Genomic DNA, 21891 nt, shown 5'->3' with positions numbered 1-21891 from the left:
CGTGTGGACGAAAGGTGCAAATGCATAGAAAAATCTGTGTTTTCAAAAATACCCGGGTACCTGTGGACGTAGCCTAAGTGAGATAGAAGATTTCTACATTTATTGCAACTGCCAGGCTCAGGAGCATAGCAGTCTGTGTAAGATCTAGGGTTGGGTGATTGGACGAATATATCAACTATAGGCTGAGCCCACTGGCGATTTATTTATTTGCCCATGAGTAAGTTTGCTAATAATGATGGAGCAAATAGAATCAGTCAAAAAAAAATAAATATTAAGAGTACTGGTTTAAAAGCACCCTCTGTCATCTGTGAGCAAATGCACCCTCCTGAGAGTGTGCCCAAATGCTTGTTGATGGAGCTGCAGAAGCTGGTGATAGCCTTGTGTGGTGGCGCAAATGAGGGATAACCAGGGAAGGTGACAATGCCACCTGAGAGGAGAGTTACACCCCAGGAAAGATTTTTTTATAGCCAGTGTAGATGTTACACTATCTACCTAAGCCCACAGGCTAGTTATTAACAGCAGAGGTGAGGCAGATCAGTTTTACAAATCAAAATTTATTAAGAAAAACTACTAAAAAGCATAGAACTGAAATCAGAGTTCTTAGGGTAGCAGGGCCAAGACTGCAAGACTGTTAATTAAAACAATTAACAAACAATGATTAAAACCACAAGGCTCGCTGCCACCCTAGTAAAATAACTCGATAAAGTAACTAAACAAAATAGTTGAGACCGGCCACTTGAGGCAACCTACAGAGAGGAGTGCCCAAGGGTACCACCAATTACTCACCAATGTAGTTCCACAGCAAACCTCACCGTCACTCACACTGAAATCTAAATGGTGCGGTCTACCTATGCCTGGTGTGTACACTCTCATGCATCGAGGAGGGGATTCCACCTCATGTGCCTAGCCCCTCAACAAGCGGCCGCACCTCCACTAAAGCAATAAAACTAAGCGTAAAACATTACACAAATTAGTAAAAGAGATAAATAAAACAAACCCACCCTAAGTTACAGTTCTTTATAAAAGCAAGATTACAATATATAAAACAATTCCAAGTAAAAGATCATAAAGAGTCAGTCGAGGCCAGTCCATAAACATTTGTAAGGCCACAACAAGACAGAACAAAACTGAACAAGAAAGAACGACACAAAACAAGATAGCACAAAACAGCAGCAGTATGGCACAATCCTGTAACAAAAGAGGGAAACAGTCGTCAAGGTCCACCCTACTATATGCCACATTATGACAAATGCAAGAGTCCCTCTTACCATTCTCTAAAGGGTAGTGATGGCCCGCTTGAAGCTGAAGCTCTGGTGCGTGTGTCAAAAAAATCAACACACTGCTTCAGAAGCACTGTGTCGAAGCTTGTATTCGTTTGGCCAGAGTCACGTGATCGGTGACGTCCGAAGCTTCATTTAGAGCCTAACTGCTTCGGTATCTGATTCAATGGTTTATAAGGAAGCGAATCATTCACGGGATTTGTGGAGTGTTTTGATGGTGACAGCGAACCACTGATCATTCCACTGAGAGATTTGGAGCCAGCGAGGAATTGAGGAGGTTCTGTTGTGTGGGAGAATTTTGAGTTGATTTTTTGTCAATCCGGTGGGTTTTCCAGCTTTGTGTTCTGGCCGTTTGCTTTTGTTTTGTGCGTGTTTATTATATCTGAAAACGGGAAAAAGGTAAAATGTCAAAAATCTGCTTCCATAATATAAATATCATTAAATAACTTTAGAAAAACTTCCACTTGACTCTTTACATGTAATGTTGTAAAAATATATATTTTATTGTTTAATTAATCTGAAAATGTTAGTCTGCCAAATGTGCAGCAATTGAATTTATTTATTCTCTTTATCTGATCGTTTGTGGGGCCCAGGTAGACTGTATAACTGCATCTCTACCAGTTTCTCTGCACTCCAGCCTCCTCTGGGCCATGTGAAGGGATTTTCCTTAAGGCAGGAGAAATTATCTCCACGAAAAGGAACAGGTTCGGCCATCGCACACTAGAACAAATTTTCTTTTTAAATAAAAATGAAAAAGGGTTACCTTAAATGCATAATGTTTTTAATTTGCAAGTTCATAAGCATTTTCCTTTTCCATTTCACAATCAATTCTACCCCCAGGTCAAATATATGTCTGGGGAAATTTCCCTAATATAATATTATTTATAAATACACCTGTCTAGCGATTGATTGCATAAGTGCATGGAGGCAGGACCTCAGAGCAGAAGCATACTCCATAATGTGTTGTACATATTATATGTAACGTGGTATTTTTCAATTATTGTATTTACCAACATCAAGAAGTCACAAGCAAAGGAAGACCACACCATGGTGCATAACAAGGAGAGTTTACTGGTCAAAACTATTTATTAAACAAATAAAACACATTTTTTTAACCACCAAAAAATACACGTTCAAAGCAACACAACGGCGGCCCAATATCAGACAGAATTCCACTCAGTAGAGTGGGCAATCATAATGAAGCAGTTGGTTTTATTTTGTGGATTCAAGCTGCTCTTCGTATTTTTGGCCACCAGATGTCACCAGAGAGGACTGTGTTGAAAAGCTTCGAGTAATGAACCGTTTTTCAATACAAGCTTCAGTGCTTCGGAAAGCTTCATTTGGCCATCACTACTAAAGGGCAATACTAAAATGAGCAGCTTTCCTGAGGAGCTCTGCAGTGCTTAAGCTGCCTAATGCTCTCAGCCACCTTGGATGGGAAAAGACTGCCAAATACCTCCATGTGGTAGTGAAGCGCAGCTGTTTCTTATAAGGTTGCTAATTATCAGCTGGGAAGGTGGATGTTAGTGCTGCAATCGAGGACATCACGTAAAATCCTACCCCAAAATCTGCTTCACTACACTAGCATACTCAGCCAGATGGTGGACACGTACATGCTCATGCAAGTTAGTCGTGTTTGAGTACTTATACTTATACATCTGCACAAGGGGCAGACCGTTTTGGTTACATCCTTAGGTTTACTATTTTCATCTGGTTTAAAGCCAAAGAAATCCCAACTTGGCAACTTTATATTTCTTTAGTGCTGTCAACGTTAAAGTGCCACCATCACGACTAACGCGTTTAACAATTAACCCATCTGGATCGCAGACTGAGTCAAAATCCCTTAAATGTCTCTCTCAACGCATTTCGAGCAGTTTGTCCAAAGTTTATTCATTCTGCACTCCAGATGGGTTAATCGTGATGACCGCATAAATGTTGACAGCCCTAATTTTTTGGGGAAATTAGTTCGTCCATGTTTGGACTTCATCTGTGTTGTAAATGTGCAAATCACTCCATGCATGGCTACATTGCTCTGCCAATCAACAAGTCTGCGTATGCGCGAATATATCGCCCATCGTCGATTATTGGACTGACAATTGTCGGTTGGAAAATTTTTACATATGGCCCAACCCTAGTAAGATCCATAAATGTGAAACAAAAAATTAAAACATAGATGTTTTAAGAAGATCTTTATTGTTGTCTTGGTGTCATCAAAAACAAAAAAGCTCTTTTTTTCTGTTTTTGTGAAGGAAAAACTGACATCCATGAAAACTTGGGTCAACAAATGGATATCGGCACAATCTACAATCAAACATACTTTTTCAGTGAACGCATCCAAACTTCAAGAATCACAGTATGAAATAGACACAGACTCCCTTGAGGATCAAACATCAGCAATTCCAAAGGACAAAAAAGGGAAAAAAAGTATAACAGATACAACATCATTACAAAATTCTGTAACATTAGATGATCAGCATCAAAATAAAAAAATAAAAGAACAACAGAAGGAGCATTTTGAATCCAAATATTGTTTTGCAGAAGGCAAAAATGGGGAGCAGGACTTTTGCTTACAGATGCGAACTGAAATTCATGAAGAAGTAGTGCAAGATAAAACTGAATTACTGATAATTGTAAGAGAAAGGGAAGAAGTGGAAAAACTGATACGTAACCTAAAGCAGCAAGAGGGGGAAATAAAGGAACAAATAAAGTACACTATTGATAACATGAACGAAAAAACTCAAGATATAAAAAGGCTCATTTTGGAAATAAATGACCTGCAGAGGGCAGACACTGTAATTACAGTCGGGGAAACTGAAAATGCCCAGGAAGTATTAACTAAGCTGTTGGAAGAAACTGAACAGAGAAAGATTTTGATGCTGAACACCAAAGTTTTCAAAAATGAAATAATAAAATATGAAGTACAAGAGGGGGACGATGCCAAAAAAATAAAACAAGAGTCTAGCTTGATAAGACTTAATGTTAACAAGCAAAAACTAATTCAGAAATCAGGAGAAGAGATGAAAAAACATGTTGAACACACCGATGAAGATAAAAAGGACAGAGGAGCCGATATACAAAGACTCAGGGCAGAGATTTACAAAACACAAGAGATTATAAGAACGCTAAGAGGAGGACTTGAGAACCTAGCGGAAAAAAATAACATGGACAAATATCAACAGAATGAAGGCAGTGAAATTGAAGGATTGCTAAAAGACATCAAACAGTTTCAAGAGTTTTTGGAAATTGTAAAAACCAAAATAAAGCAAAGTGAAGTACATATGACAGAAGAAATGAGCAATATAAAATCAATGAAAACTGCAGTGAAAAAGAAGAGAAGAGAATTAGATCAAAGGTTAGAAAATACTTTGAAAGAGAGAGATGGATTAGACATCTTTAAAATAAAAATGCAGAGGCAAACTGAACTGATTCGGCAGAATTTAGAAAAAATGGCAAAAGTTAAGAGCACAGTCGAGAAAATAGCTGCTAAGACCAGAAGGAAAATTGAAGAGATAGAAATTAGTATGAAGGAGACTGAAATAAAACTAAGACAGTTTAAAGACCTTGACTGCATTAACCTTAACTTGACAAAAGGCGCAAAACCAGACATGGAACATGGTAGTACACCTAAGCAAAGAACTGCTCTTGAAATTTTCAAGACTGAAATTAAGAAGACAATGGACAATAAAAGAGATAAACTGACAAAAAACAAAATGGACAAAGAAACTGAGGGAACAGAAAGCCTCAAACAAGTTAATGAGAAACTGGAGGAGGTAAAACTTTCATTAGACAGTCTGGGTCAAAAAAATAAAAAATCAGTTAGTGAGAATGTAAAACAAATAATCAAGAGAGAAGAGACTGAGATGACAGAACAGATCCAAACAGCGATAAAGAATGAGAAAATGGTTAAACAGCTAACTGAAACAGAAATACAGGAGGAACAGGTGAACCATTTGAGGGAGAAAACTGAAAGAAAAGAACAGGAGCTTGATGACGGAGTACACATGACCAAAAGGCAAATAAGAGAAATGGAGCTGCTGCAATCAGAATTGAAAATAAAGGTAAAAGAATTTGAGCGTTTTTTTAGAAAAAGTATGAGAAAAAAGGAGGAAATTGAAATAATGTGGTATGAAATACAACAAGAAAAGGAAGCATTGAGGACCGAGATCAAAAAGAAAAGAAGAGAATTAGACCAAAGACTGGAGATGACTATGAGAAAAAGGGATGAACTAGAAGTGTTAAGGGTAAAATTGAAACGACAGATGGAAGAGCTGGCTGAGGAGAAGCAGAGAGACCATAATCTGTTCATCCATCTACCCAATGAACATGAAAAACATTTTGGAAGGAAAGATGTGAAAATGTTAATGGAGAAAATCAAAAACCACAGCTTAAAAGTTTCTCAGTATACTATTTACATCCAAGACATAAGAGACAAGTTTAATTTACACATGGGAACAATTAGGACAGAGATGAAAATTCTAGAAAATGTGAATGCTCATTTAGAAAAGGACAGAAAAGGATTCAGAGAAGTTGAGGCTGAAAATAAGAATATAACAAACAAAATGAAGAGGTTAAAATATCAGCTTAATATACTCTTTGGAAGAGTTACCATACAAGACACTGCAGAGATGGATGAAACAATCAACATCTGGGAAAAAATCCAAAGAGAAAAACAGAAGCTTGATATGAGACTAGAAAATATTAAAAGGGAAAGACAAGAGATAGAAGTTCTGGTGGTTGAGCTGGAGATGAAGAAAAGAGAAAACCAACGTGTAATCAAAAGAAGCATTCAAAAAGAACAGAAGATAAAAAGAATATGGGCTACTTTCAAAGAAGAAAGAACTGCCCTCGTGAGAGAAACAAAGCAGAAAAAGGAGGTTGAACAACGACGAGAGGAGATCATCAAACATCAAGGTGAACAAGAAATAAAGCAGAAGTTGCAAAAAGAAAAGAAAGGGATGCAAAGTGAAATTGAAGACATGAGGATGAAAGAAAAAAGGAAACAAATTCAAAAACAATGGGAACTAATCAAGAAATACTTAGGGGAATATAAAAAGGTAATTAAAAACACTCAATTCATCATTGGAATAATTCAGAATGAAAATAAATACATGCAAGACCAAAAAAATTTCTACATGACCAAAAGGAAAGAAACACTGAATATTAAAAGTGAATTAAATAGGCAAAAGGAAATTATACGGTGTGCATTAAAAAACATACAACAAGAGCCAAAACATGGGGAACAAGTGGAGACAAAAATCAAGACGGAGCAAGGAAAGCATGAAAATGAAAGGAAAAAAATATATGAGATAGAAAAAGATGCCTTGGATGACTTGAGTGCAGACGAGAGTCAAGAGAAAGAGGATCTTGAAAGAGTGAAAGAGTTGTTGAAAAAGAACCAGAAACTTGACATGAGAGGCTGTAAAATCAAAAAAGAAATAGACATATTAAAACAAAAAAATGACAACATAAAAGAGGAAAGGAAAACAACTGAAATAAAAGAAACTGAAAAAAAAATGAAACTGAAAGATTTCAATAAAATGTTTTGGGGCAAACAAAAAGAAAAACACAGTACTGAGTATCTGACTGTAAAGAAAGAATATAAAAGAGAAACGACTAAGGATGGTATAAAAAGGGTGATCTTACAAGACACAAAACAAGACTTGATAAAAAAAGAGATCAAAAAATGTAACCAGGAAAAAGAAAAAGTCATCCAGATGAAAACTAGACGTGAGAATAGAAAAGAACTGTTGTTGAAGGTAAGGAGAAACATCAAAGATGAAGAGAAAGAGATGGAAATGAGAGGAGACCAAGTCATGGATGAAATGAAATCGCTAGAGATTCTGAAAGTGAAACTTCAACAACTGAAGGGGGATATAAAAGCCAAAATGGAGAGATTACTACAAAATGTTGACAACAGGTCAAGGCTGCAAACAGTGTTGGAAGAAAAACTTCCAACCCAAGACAAACTGAACGAAAGCATTCGCTGTTTCACTGAAATGTTAGAGAGAGAAAAGGAAGGTGTGAGAAGTATCCTTTCAGAAATGGTCACCAAGAGAGAATGCACAGAAAATGAATGGAAGAAGCAGTTTGAACTGGACAAACGAGAACTTGATAAAGTGAAAGAAGATCTGAGACATGACAGAGAAGATCTGGAGAGAGAAAGTGAGGTGTTGAATAAAGAGAAAATGGATTTGAAGGTGTTGATGTCTGACATCAAGAAACAATTTGAAATATTGGAAGAAAAGAAACAAAATATAAAAGAAGAACGAGACTCAATGGAAACCATAAAGCTTGAACTGCTCAATAAGATGGAACATGTAAACAGGCTGTTACATGAGACAAATGACGAAAAAGCCAAGATTAAAAATTGTATCCTTCAGGTTCAAACGGAAAAAGAAAGACTTGAAGACATTTTAAGCAAGATTTTCTTAACATATAATGAAGAAAAAGTCAAGGAAGATGACCTCAGAAGACAAACAAAAGAAGTGGAAATCATGAGTGAAGAAAAAGAAGAGATGAAAGAGATGAAGACTGACATTGCCAAAGAACGAGAACTGTTGTTGAAGGAAAGGAGAAATATGGAAGAAGAGCGGTCTGAGATGGAAATGAGAGGAGACCAAGTCATGGATGAAATGAAATTGCTAGAGATTCTGAAAGTGAAACTTCAACAACTGAAGGAGGATATAAAAGCCAAAATGGAGAGATTACTACAAAATGTTGACAACAGGTCAAGGCTGCAAACAGTGTTGGAAGAAAAACTTCCAACCCAAGATGAACTGAAAGAAAGCATTCGCTGTTTCACTGAAATGTTAGAGAGAGAAAAGGAAGGTGTGAGAAGTATCCTTTCAGAAATGGTCACCAAGAGAGAATGCACAGAAAATGAATGGAAGCAGCAGTTTGAACTGGACAAACGAGAACTTGATAAAGTGAAAGAAGATCTGAGACAAGACAGAGAAGATCTGGAGAGAGAAAGTGAGGTGTTGAATAAAGAGAAAATGGATTTGAAGGTGTTGATGTCTGACATCAAGAAACAATTTGAAATATTGGAAGAAAAGAAACAAAATATAAAAGAAGAACGAGACTCAATGGAAACCATAAAGCTTGAACTGCTCAATAAGATGGAACATGTAAACAGGCTGTTACATGAGACAAATGACGAAAAAGCCAAGATTAAAAATTGTATCCTTCAGGTTCAAACGGAAAAAGAAAGACTTGAAGACATTTTAAGCAAGATTTTCTTAACACATAATGAAGAAAAAGTCAAGGAAGATGACCTCAGAAGACAAACAAAAGAAGTGGAAATCATGAAAAAGGAATTACAGAGTGAAAGAGCAAAAGTGGAGAGTCTGATGAGGAATCTGAAGAAGAAGCAAGAAGAGCTTGAACGTGCAAAGGAAATCATGAGTGAAGAAAAAGAAGAGATGAAAGAGATGAAGACTGACATTGCCAAAGAACGAGAAGTGTTGTTGAAGGAAAGGAGAAATATGGAAGAAGAGCGGTCTGAGATGGAAATGAGAGGAGACCAAGTCATGGATGAAATGAAATTGCTAGAGATTCTGAAAGTGAAACTTCAACAACTGAAGGAGGATATAAAAGCCAAAATGGAGAGATTACTACAAAATGTTGACAACAGGTCAAGGCTGCAAACAGTGTTGGAAGAAAAACTTCCAACCCAAGATGAACTGAAAGAAAGCATTCGCTGTTTCACTGAAATGTTAGAGAGAGAAAAGGAAGGTGTGAGAAGTATCCTTTCAGAAATGGTCACCAAGAGAGAATGCACAGAAAATGAATGGAAGAAGCAGTTTGAACTGGACAAACGAGAACTTGATAAAGTGAAAGAAGATCTGAGACATGACAGAGAAGATCTGGAGAGAGAAAGTGAGGTGTTGAATAAAGAGAAAATGGATTTGAAGGTGTTGATGTCTGACATCAAGAAACAATTTGAAATATTGGAAGAAAAGAAACAAAATATAAAAGAAGAACGAGACTCAATGGAAACCATAAAGCTTGAACTGCTCAATAAGATGGAACATGTAAACAGGCTGTTACATGAGACAAATGACGAAAAAGCCAAGATTAAAAATTGTATCCTTCAGGTTCAAACGGAAAAAGAAAGACTTGAAGACATTTTAAGCAAGATTTTCTTAACACATAATGAAGAAAAAGTCAAGGAAGATGACCTCAGAAGACAAACAAAAGAAGTGGAAATCATGAAAAAGGAATTACAGAGTGAAAGAGCAAAAGTGGAGAGTCTGATGAGGAATCTGAAGAAGAAGCAAGAAGAGCTTGAACGTGCAAAGGGAATCATGAGTGAAGAAAAAGAAGAGATGAAAGAGATGAAGACTGACATTGCCAAAGAACGAGAAGTGTTGTTGAAGGAAAGGAGAAATATGGAAGAAGAGCGGTCTGAGATGGAAATGAGAGGAGACCAAGTCATGGATGAAATGAAATTGCTAGAGATTCTGAAAGTGAAACTTCAACAACTGAAGGAGGATATAAAAGCCAAAATGGAGAGATTACTACAAAATGTTGACAACAGGTCAAGGCTGCAAACAGTGTTGGAAGAAAAACTTCCAACCCAAGACGAACTGAAAGAAAGCATTCGCTGTTTCACTGAAATGTTAGAGAGAGAAAAGGAAGGTGTGAGAAGTATCCTTTCAGAAATGGTCACCAAGAGAGAAAGCACAGAAAATGAATGGAAGCAGCAGTTTGAACTGGACAAACGAGAGCTTGATGAAGTGAAAGAAGATCTGAGACACGACAGAGAAGATCTGGAGAGAGAAAGTGAGGTGCTGAATAAAGAGAAAATGGATTTGAAGGTGTTGATGTCTGACATCAAGAAACAATTTGAAATATTGGAAGAAAAGAAACAAAATATAAAAGAAGAACGAGACTCAATGGAAACCATAAAGCTTGAACTGCTCAATAAGATGGAACATGTAAACAGGCTGTTACATGAGACAAATGACGAAAAAGCCAAGATTAAAAATTGTATCCTTCAGGTTCAAACGGAAAAAGAAAGACTTGAAGACATTTTAAGCAAGATTTTCTTAACACATAATGAAGAAAAAGTCAAGGAAGATGACCTCAGAAGACAAACAAAAGAAGTGGAAATCATGAAAAAGGAATTACAGAGTGAAAGAGCAAAAGTGGAGAGTCTGATGAGGAATCTGAAGAAGAAGCAAGAAGAGCTTGAACATGCAAAGGAAATCATGAGTGAAGAAAAAGAAGAGATGAAAGAGATGAAGACTGACATTGCCAAAGAACGAGAAGTGTTGTTGAAGGAAAGGAGAAATATGGAAGAAGAGCGGTCTGAGATGGAAATGAGAGGAGACCAAGTCATGGATGAAATGAAATTGCTAGAGATTCTGAAAGTGAAACTTCAACAACTGAAGGAGGATATAAAAGCCAAAATGGAGAGATTACTACAAAATGTTGACAACAGGTCAAGGCTGCAAACAGTGTTGGAAGAAAAACTTCCAACCCAAGACGAACTGAAAGAAAGCATTCGCTGTTTCACTGAAATGTTAGAGAGAGAAAAGGAAGGTGTGGGAAGTATCCTTTCAGAAATGGTCACCAAGAGAGAAAGCACAGAAAATGAATGGAAGCAGCAGTTTGAACTGGACAAACGAGAGCTTGATGAAGTGAAAGAAGATCTGAGACACGACAGAGAAGATCTGGAGAGAGAAAGTGAGGTGCTGAATAAAGAGAAAATGGATTTGAAGGTGTTGATGTCTGACATCAAGAAACAATTTGAAATATTGGAAGAAAAGAAACAAAATATAAAAGAAGAACGAGACTCAATGGAAACCATAAAGCTTGAACTGCTCAATAAGATGGAACATGTAAACAGGCTGTTACATGAGACAAATGACGAAAAAGCCAAGATTAAAAATTGTATCCTTCAGGTTCAAACGGAAAAAGAAAGACTTGAAGACATTTTAAGCAAGATTTTCTTAACACATAATGAAGAAAAAGTCAAGGAAGATGACCTCAGAAGTCAAACAAAAGAAGTGGAAATCATGAAAAAGGAATTACAGAGTGAAAGAGCAAAAGTGGAGAGTCTGATGAGGAATCTGAAGAAGAAGCAAGAAGAGCTTGAACGTGCAAAGGGAATCATGAGTGAAGAAAAAGAAGAGATGAAAGAGATGAAGACTGACATTGCCAAAGAACGAGAAGTGTTGTTGAAGGAAAGGAGAAATATGGAAGAAGAGCGGTCTGAGATGGAAATGAGAGGAGACCAAGTCATGGATGAAATGAAATTGCTAGAGATTCTGAAAGTGAAACTTCAACAACTGAAGGAGGATATAAAAGCCAAAATGGAGAGATTACTACAAAATGTTGACAACAGGTCAAGGCTGCAAACAGTGTTGGAAGAAAAACTTCCAACCCAAGACGAACTGAAAGAAAGCATTCGCTGTTTCACTGAAATGTTAGAGAGAGAAAAGGAAGGTGTGAGAAGTATCCTTTCAGAAATGGTCACCAAGAGAGAAAGCACAGAAAATGAATGGAAGCAGCAGTTTGAACTGGACAAACGAGAGCTTGATGAAGTGAAAGAAGATCTGAGACACGACAGAGAAGATCTGGAGAGAGAAAGTGAGGTGCTGAATAAAGAGAAAATGGATTTGAAGGTGTTGATGTCTGACATCAAGAAACAATTTGAAATATTGGAAGAAAAGAAACAAAATATAAAAGAAGAACGAGACTCAATGGAAACCATAAAGCTTGAACTGCTCAATAAGATGGAACATGTAAACAGGCTGTTACATGAGACAAATGACGAAAAAGCCAAGATTAAAAATTGTATCCTTCAGGTTCAAACGGAAAAAGAAAGACTTGAAGACATTTTAAGCAAGATTTTCTTAACACATAATGAAGAAAAAGTCAAGGAAGATGACCTCAGAAGTCAAACAAAAGAAGTGGAAATCATGAAAAAGGAATTACAGAGTGAAAGAGCAAAAGTGGAGAGTCTGATGAGGAATCTGAAGAAGAAGCAAGAAGAGCTTGAACGTGCAAAGGAAATCATGAGTGAAGAAAAAGAAGAGATGAAAGAGATGAAGACTGACATTGCCAAAGAACGAGAACTGTTGTTGAAGGAAAGGAGAAATATGGAAGAAGAGCGGTCTGAGATGGAAATGAGAGGAGACCAAGTCATGGATGAAATGAAATTGCTAGAGATTCTGAAAGTGAAACTTCAACAACTGAAGGAGGATATAAAAGCCAAAATGGAGAGATTACTACAAAATGTTGACAACAGGTCAAGGCTGCAAACAGTGTTGGAAGAAAAACTTCCAACCCAAGACGAACTGAAAGAAAGCATTCGCTGTTTCACTGAAATGTTAGAGAGAGAAAAGGAAGGTGTGAGAAGTATCCTTTCAGAAATGGTCACCAAGAGAGAAAGCACAGAAAATGAATGGAAGCAGCAGTTTCAACTGGACAAACGAGAGCTTGATGAAGTGAAAGAAGATCTGAGACACGACAGAGAAGATCTGGAGAGAGAAAGTGAGGTGCTGAATAAAGAGAAAATGGATTTGAAGGTGTTGATGTCTGACATCAAGAAACAATTTGAAATATTGGAAGAAAAGAAACAAAATATAAAAGAAGAACGAGACTCAATGGAAACCATAAAGCTTGAACTGCTCAATAAGATGGAACATGTAAACAGGCTGTTACATGAGACAAATGACGAAAAAGCCAAGATTAGAAATTGTATCCTTCAGGTTCAAACGGAAAAAGAAAGACTTGAAGACATTTTAAGCAAGATTTTCTTAACACATAATAAAGAAAAAGTCAAGGAAGATGACCTCAGAAGACAAACAAAAGAAGTGGAAATCATGAAAAAGGAATTACAGAGTGAAAGAGCAAAAGTGGAGAGTCTGATGAGGAATCTGAAGAAGAAGCAAGAAGAGCTTGAACGTGCAAAGGAAATCATGAGTGAAGAAAAAGAAGAGATGAAAGAGATGAAGACTGACATTGCCAAAGAACGAGAAGTGTTGTTGAAGGAAAGGAGAAATATGGAAGAAGAGCGGTCTGAGATGGAAATGAGAGGAGACCAAGTCATGGATGAAATGAAATTGCTAGAGATTCTGAAAGTGAAACTTCAACAACTGAAGGAGGATATAAAAGCCAAAATGGAGAGATTACTACAAAATGTTGACAACAGGTCAAGGCTGCAAACAGTGTTGGAAGAAAAACTTCCAACCCAAGACGAACTGAAAGAAAGCATTCGCTGTTTCACTGAAATGTTAGAGAGAGAAAAGGAAGGTGTGAGAAGTATCCTCTCAGAAATGGTCACCAAGAGAGAAAGCACAGAAAATGAATGGAAGCAGCAGTTTGAACTGGACAAACGAGAGCTTGATGAAGTGAAAGAAGATCTGAGACACGACAGAGAAGATCTGGAGAGAGAAAGTGAGGTGCTGAATAAAGAGAAAATGGATTTGAAGGTGTTGATGTCTGACATCAAGAAACAATTTGAAATATTGGAAGAAAAGAAACAAAATATAAAAGAAGAACGAGACTCAATGGAAACCATAAAGCTTGAACTGCTCAATAAGATGGAACATGTAAACAGGCTGTTACATGAGACAAATGACGAAAAAGCCAAGATTAAAAATTGTATCCTTCAGGTTCAAACGGAAAAAGAAAGACTTGAAGACATTTTAAGCAAGATTTTCTTAACACATAATGAAGAAAAAGTCAAGGAAGATGACCTCAGAAGTCAAACAAAAGAAGTGGAAATCATGAAAAAGGAATTACAGAGTGAAAGAGCAAAAGTGGAGAGTCTGATGAGGAATCTGAAGAAGAAGCAAGAAGAGCTTGAACGTGCAAAGGGAATCATGAGTGAAGAAAAAGAAGAGATGAAAGAGATGAAGACTGACATTGCCAAAGAACGAGAAGTGTTGTTGAAGGAAAGGAGAAATATGGAAGAAGAGCGGTCTGAGATGGAAATGAGAGGAGACCAAGTCATGGATGAAATGAAATTGCTAGAGATTCTGAAAGTGAAACTTCAACAACTGAAGGAGGATATAAAAGCCAAAATGGAGAGATTACTACAAAATGTTGACAACAGGTCAAGGCTGCAAACAGTGTTGGAAGAAAAACTTCCAACCCAAGACGAACTGAAAGAAAGCATTCGCTGTTTCACTGAAATGTTAGAGAGAGAAAAGGAAGGTGTGAGAAGTATCCTTTCAGAAATGGTCACCAAGAGAGAAAGCACAGAAAATGAATGGAAGCAGCAGTTTGAACTGGACAAACGAGAGCTTGATGAAGTGAAAGAAGATCTGAGACACGACAGAGAAGATCTGGAGAGAGAAAGTGAGGTGCTGAATAAAGAGAAAATGGATTTGAAGATGTTGATGTCTGACATCAAGAAACAATTTGAAATATTGGAAGAAAAGAAACAAAATATAAAAGAAGAACGAGACTCAATGGAAACCATAAAGCTTGAACTGCTCAATAAGATGGAACATGTAAACAGGCTGTTACATGAGACAAATGACGAAAAAGCCAAGATTAAAAATTGTATCCTTCAGGTTCAAATGGAAAAAGAAAGACTTGAAGACATTTTAAGCAAGATTTTCTTAACACATAATGAAGAAAAAGTCAAGGAAGAGGACCTCAGAAGACAAACAAAAGAAGTGGAAATCATGAAAAAGGAATTACAGAGTGAAAGAGCAAAAGTGGAGAGTCTGATGAGGAATCTGAAGAAGAAGCAAGAAGAGCTCGAACGTGCAAAGGGAATCATGAGTGAAGAAAAAGAAGAGATGAAAGAGATGAAGACTGACATTGCCAAAGAACGAGAAGTGTTGTTGAAGGAAAGGAGAAATATGGAAGAAGAGCGGTCTGAGATGGAAATGAGAGGAGACCAAGTCATGGATGAAATGAAATTGCTAGAGATTCTGAAAGTGAAACTTCAACAACTGAAGGAGGATATAAAAGCCAAAATGGAGAGATTACTACAAAATTTTGACAACAGGTCAAGGCTGCAAACAGTGTTGGAAGAAAAACTTCCAACCCAAGACGAACTGAAAGAAAGCATTCGCTGTTTCACTGAAATGTTAGAGAGAGAAAAGGAAGGTGTGAGAAGTATCCTTTCAGACATGGTCACCAAGAGAGAATGCACAGAAAATGAATGGAAGAAGCAGTTTGAACTGGACAAACGAGAACTTGATAAAGTGAAAGAAGATCTGAAACATGACAGAGAAGATCTGGAGAGAGAAAGTGAGGTGTTGAATAAAGAGAAAATGGATTTGAAGGTGTTGATGTCTGACATCAAGAAACAATTTGAAATATTGGAAGAAAAGAAACAAAATATAAAAGAAGAACGAGACTCAATGGAAACCATAAAGCTTGAACTGCTCAATAAGATGGAACATGTAAACAGGCTGTTACATGAGACAAATGACGAAAAAGCCAAGATTAGAAATTGTATCCTTCAGGTTCAAACGGAAAAAGAAAGACTTGAAGACATTTTAAGCAAGATTTTCTTAACACATAATAAAGAAAAAGTCAAGGAAGATGACCTCAGAAGACAAACAAAAGAAGTGGAAATCATGAAAAAGGAATTACAGAGTGAAAGAGCAAAAGTGGAGAGTCTGATGAGGAATCTGAAGAAGAAGCAAGAAGAGCTTGAACGTGCAAAGGGAATCATGAGTGAAGAAAAAGAAGAGATGAAAGAGATGAAGACTGACATTGCCAAAGAACGAGAACTGTTGTTGAAGGAAAGGAGAAATATGGAAGAAGAGCGGTCTGAGATGGAAATGAGAGGAGACCAAGTCATGGATGAAATGAAATTGCTAGAGATTCTGAAAGTGAAACTTCAACAACTGAAGGAGGATATAAAAGCCAAAATGGAGAGATTACTACAAAATGTTGACAACAGGTCAAGGCTGCAAACAGTGTTGGAAGAAAAACTTCCAACCCAAGACGAACTGAAAGAAAGCATTCGCTGTTTCACTGAAATGTTAGAGAGAGAAAAGGAAGGTGTGAGAAGTATCCTTTCAGAAATGGTCACCAAGAGAGAAAGCACAGAAAATGAATGGAAGCAGCAGTTTGAACTGGACAAACGAGAGCTTGATGAAGTGAAAGAAGATCTGAGACACGACAGAGAAGATCTGGAGAGAGAAAGTGAGGTGCTGAATAAAGAGAAAATGGATTTGAAGGTGTTGATGTCTGACATCAAGAAACAATTTGAAATATTGGAAGAAAAGAAACAAAATATAAAAGAAGAACGAGACTCAATGGAAACCATAAAGCTTGAACTGCTCAATAAGATGGAACATGTAAACAGGCTGTTACATGAGACAAATGACGAAAAAGCCAAGATTAAAAATTGTATCCTTCAGGTTCAAACGGAAAAAGAAAGACTTGAAGACATTTTAAGCAAGATTTTCTTAACACATAATGAAGAAAAAGTCAAGGAAGATGACCTCAGAAGACAAACAAAAGAAGTGGAAATCATGAAAAAGGAATTACAGAGTGAAAGAGCAAAAGTGGAGAGTCTGATGAGGAATCTGAAGAAGAAGCAAGAAGAGCTTGAACATGCAAAGGAAATCATGAGTGAAGAAAAAGAAGAGATGAAAGAGATGAAGACTGACATTGCCAAAGAACGAGAAGTGTTGTTGAAGGAAAGGAGAAATATGGAAGAAGAGCGGTCTGAGATGGAAATGAGAGGAGACCAAGTCATGGATGAAATGAAATTGCTAGAGATTCTGAAAGTGAAACTTCAACAACTGAAGGAGGATATAAAAGCCAAAATGGAGAGATTACTACAAAATGTTGACAACAGGTCAAGGCTGCAAACAGTGTTGGAAGAAAAACTTCCAACCCAAGACGAACTGAAAGAAAGCATTCGCTGTTTCACTGAAATGTTAGAGAGAGAAAAGGAAGGTGTGGGAAGTATCCTTTCAGAAATGGTCACCAAGAGAGAAAGCACAGAAAATGAATGGAAGCAGCAGTTTGAACTGGACAAACGAGAGCTTGATGAAGTGAAAGAAGATCTGAGACACGACAGAGAAGATCTGGAGAGAGAAAGTGAGGTGCTGAATAAAGAGAAAATGGATTTGAAGGTGTTGATGTCTGACATCAAGAAACAATTTGAAATATTGGAAGAAAAGAAACAAAATATAAAAGAAGAACGAGACTCAATGGAAACCATAAAGCTTGAACTGCTCAATAAGATGGAACATGTAAACAGGCTGTTACATGAGACAAATGACGAAAAAGCCAAGATTAAAAATTGTATCCTTCAGGTTCAAACGGAAAAAGAAAGACTTGAAGACATTTTAAGCAAGATTTTCTTAACACATAATGAAGAAAAAGTCAAGGAAGATGACCTCAGAAGTCAAACAAAAGAAGTGGAAATCATGAAAAAGGAATTACAGAGTGAAAGAGCAAAAGTGGAGAGTCTGATGAGGAATCTGAAGAAGAAGCAAGAAGAGCTTGAACGTGCAAAGGAAATCATGAGTGAAGAAAAAGAAGAGATGAAAGAGATGAAGACTGACATTGCCAAAGAACGAGAACTGTTGTTGAAGGAAAGGAGAAATATGGAAGAAGAGCGGTCTGAGATGGAAATGAGAGGAGACCAAGTCATGGATGAAATGAAATTGCTAGAGATTCTGAAAGTGAAACTTCAACAACTGAAGGAGGATATAAAAGCCAAAATGGAGAGATTACTACAAAATGTTGACAACAGGTCAAGGCTGCAAACAGTGTTGGAAGAAAAACTTCCAACCCAAGACGAACTGAAAGAAAGCATTCGCTGTTTCACTGAAATGTTAGAGAGAGAAAAGGAAGGTGTGAGAAGTATCCTTTCAGAAATGGTCACCAAGAGAGAAAGCACAGAAAATGAATGGAAGCAGCAGTTTGAACTGGACAAACGAGAGCTTGATGAAGTGAAAGAAGATCTGAGACACGACAGAGAAGATCTGGAGAGAGAAAGTGAGGTGCTGAATAAAGAGAAAATGGATTTGAAGATGTTGATGTCTGACATCAAGAAACAATTTGAAATATTGGAAGAAAAGAAACAAAATATAAAAGAAGAACGAGACTCAATGGAAACCATAAAGCTTGAACTGCTCAATAAGATGGAACATGTAAACAGGCTGTTACATGAGACAAATGACGAAAAAGCCAAGATTAAAAATTGTATCCTTCAGGTTCAAATGGAAAAAGAAAGACTTGAAGACATTTTAAGCAAGATTTTCTTAACACATAATGAAGAAAAAGTCAAGGAAGAGGACCTCAGAAGACAAACAAAAGAAGTGGAAATCATGAAAAAGGAATTACAGAGTGAAAGAGCAAAAGTGGAGAGTCTGATGAGGAATCTGAAGAAGAAGCAAGAAGAGCTCGAACGTGCAAAGGGAATCATGAGTGAAGAAAAAGAAGAGATGAAAGAGATGAAGACTGACATTGCCAAAGAACGAGAAGTGTTGTTGAAGGAAAGGAGAAATATGGAAGAAGAGCGGTCTGAGATGGAAATGAGAGGAGACCAAGTCATGGATGAAATGAAATTGCTAGAGATTCTGAAAGTGAAACTTCAACAACTGAAGGAGGATATAAAAGCCAAAATGGAGAGATTACTACAAAATTTTGACAACAGGTCAAGGCTGCAAACAGTGTTGGAAGAAAAACTTCCAACCCAAGACGAACTGAAAGAAAGCATTCGCTGTTTCACTGAAATGTTAGAGAGAGAAAAGGAAGGTGTGAGAAGTATCCTTTCAGACATGGTCACCAAGAGAGAATGCACAGAAAATGAATGGAAGAAGCAGTTTGAACTGGACAAACGAGAACTTGATAAAGTGAAAGAAGATCTGAAACATGACAGAGAAGATCTGGAGAGAGAAAGTGAGGTGTTGAATAAAGAGAAAATGGATTTGAAGGTGTTGATGTCTGACATCAAGAAACAATTTGAAATATTGGAAGAAAAGAAACAAAATATAAAAGAAGAACGAGACTCAATGGAAACCATAAAGCTTGAACTGCTCAATAAGATGGAACATGTAAACAGGCTGTTACATGAGACAAATGACGAAAAAGCCAAGATTAGAAATTGTATCCTTCAGGTTCAAACGGAAAAAGAAAGACTTGAAGACATTTTAAGCAAGATTTTCTTAACACATAATAAAGAAAAAGTCAAGGAAGATGACCTCAGAAGACAAACAAAAGAAGTGGAAATCATGAAAAAGGAATTACAGAGTGAAAGAGCAAAAGTGGAGAGTCTGATGAGGAATCTGAAGAAGAAGCAAGAAGAGCTTGAACGTGCAAAGGGAATCATGAGTGAAGAAAAAGAAGAGATGAAAGAGATGAAGACTGACATTGCCAAAGAACGAGAAGTGTTGTTGAAGGAAAGGAGAAATATGGAAGAAGAGCGGTCTGAGATGGAAATGAGAGGAGACCAAGTCATGGATGAAATGAAATTGCTAGAGATTCTGAAAGTGAAACTTCAACAACTGAAGGAGGATATAAAAGCCAAAATGGAGAGATTACTACAAAATGTTGACAACAGGTCAAGGCTGCAAACAGTGTTGGAAGAAAAACTTCCAACCCAAGACGAACTGAAAGAAAGCATTCGCTGTTTCACTGAAATGTTAGAGAGAGAAAAGGAAGGTGTGAGAAGTATCCTTTCAGAAATGGTCACCAAGAGAGAAAGCACAGAAAATGAATGGAAGCAGCAGTTTGAACTGGACAAACGAGAGCTTGATGAAGTGAAAGAAGATCTGAGACACGACAGAGAAGATCTGGAGAGAGAAAGTGAGGTGCTGAATAAAGAGAAAATGGATTTGAAGGTGTTGATGTCTGACATCAAGAAACAATTTGAAATATTGGAAGAAAAGAAACAAAATATAAAAGAAGAACGAGACTCAATGGAAACCATAAAGCTTGAACTGCTCAATAAGATGGAACATGTAAACAGGCTGTTACATGAGACAAATGACGAAAAAGCCAAGATTAAAAATTGTATCCTTCAGGTTCAAACGGAAAAAGAAAGACTTGAAGACATTTTAAGCAAGATTTTCTTAACACATAATGAAGAAAAAGTCAAGGAAGATGACCTCAGAAGACAAACAAAAGAAGTGGAAATCATGAAAAAGGAATTACAGAGTGAAAGAGCAAAAGTGGAGAGTCTGATGAGGAATCTGAAGAAGAAGCAAGAAGAGCTTGAACATGCAAAGGAAATCATGAGTGAAGAAAAAGAAGAGATGAAAGAGATGAAGACTGACATTGCCAAAGAACGAGAAGTGTTGTTGAAGGAAAGGAGAAATATGGAAGAAGAGCGGTCTGAGATGGAAATGAGAGGAGACCAAGTCATGGATGAAATGAAATTGCTAGAGATTCTGAAAGTGAAACTTCAACAACTGAAGGAGGATATAAAAGCCAAAATGGAGAGATTACTACAAAATGTTGACAACAGGTCAAGGCTGCAAACAGTGTTGGAAGAAAAACTTCCAACCCAAGACGAACTGAAAGAAAGCATTCGCTGTTTCACTGAAATGTTAGAGAGAGAAAAGGAAGGTGTGGGAAGTATCCTTTCAGAAATGGTCACCAAGAGAGAAAGCACAGAAAATGAATGGAAGCAGCAGTTTGAACTGGACAAACGAGAGCTTGATGAAGTGAAAGAAGATCTGAGACACGACAGAGAAGATCTGGAGAGAGAAAGTGAGGTGCTGAATAAAGAGAAAATGGATTTGAAGGTGTTGATGTCTGACATCAAGAAACAATTTGAAATATTGGAAGAAAAGAAACAAAATATAAAAGAAGAACGAGACTCAATGGAAACCATAAAGCTTGAACTGCTCAATAAGATGGAACATGTAAACAGGCTGTTACATGAGACAAATGACGAAAAAGCCAAGATTAAAAATTGTATCCTTCAGGTTCAAACGGAAAAAGAAAGACTTGAAGACATTTTAAGCAAGATTTTCTTAACACATAATGAAGAAAAAGTCAAGGAAGATGACCTCAGAAGTCAAACAAAAGAAGTGGAAATCATGAAAAAGGAATTACAGAGTGAAAGAGCAAAAGTGGAGAGTCTGATGAGGAATCTGAAGAAGAAGCAAGAAGAGCTTGAACGTGCAAAGGAAATCATGAGTGAAGAAAAAGAAGAGATGAAAGAGATGAAGACTGACATTGCCAAAGAACGAGAAGTGTTGTTGAAGGAAAGGAGAAATATGGAAGAAGAGCGGTCTGAGATGGAAATGAGAGGAGACCAAGTCATGGATGAAATGAAATTGCTAGAGATTCTGAAAGTGAAACTTCAACAACTGAAGGAGGATATAAAAGCCAAAATGGAGAGATTACTACAAAATGTTGACAACAGGTCAAGGCTGCAAACAGTGTTGGAAGAAAAACTTCCAACCCAAGACGAACTGAAAGAAAGCATTCGCTGTTTCACTGAAATGTTAGAGAGAGAAAAGGAAGGTGTGAGAAGTATCCTTTCAGAAATGGTCACCAAGAGAGAAAGCACAGAAAATGAATGGAAGCAGCAGTTTGAACTGGACAAACGAGAGCTTGATGAAGTGAAAGAAGATCTGAGACACGACAGAGAAGATCTGGAGAGAGAAAGTGAGGTGCTGAATAAAGAGAAAATGGATTTGAAGGTGTTGATGTCTGA

General features: G+C 37.2%; 1 protein-coding gene across 1 annotated transcript in view; it reads left to right on the top strand.

Annotated features, from left to right (window-relative positions):
• LOC101483962 (uncharacterized) overlaps positions 1-21891 on the top strand; it is a gene marked incomplete at its 3' end in the record, with an annotated part of 40978 nt that overhangs the window by 5097 nt on the left and 13990 nt on the right. Inside the window, exons 3-4 of the mRNA XM_076888821.1 lie at positions 3530-12680; positions 12711-21891. The exon at positions 12711-21891 is cut by the window's right edge and continues 13990 nt beyond it. Of these exons, the coding sequence (XP_076744936.1) occupies positions 3530-12680; positions 12711-21891 (18332 nt within the window). The remainder of the gene's footprint in view (positions 1-3529; positions 12681-12710) is intronic.

This window comes from Maylandia zebra, linkage group LG10 (genome assembly GCF_041146795.1).
Source record: "Maylandia zebra isolate NMK-2024a linkage group LG10, Mzebra_GT3a, whole genome shotgun sequence".
Lineage (NCBI taxonomy): Eukaryota > Metazoa > Chordata > Actinopteri > Cichliformes > Cichlidae > Maylandia > Maylandia zebra.
Note: the sequence above shows the minus strand (reverse complement) of the source record. Positions and strands in the feature narration are given on the sequence as shown.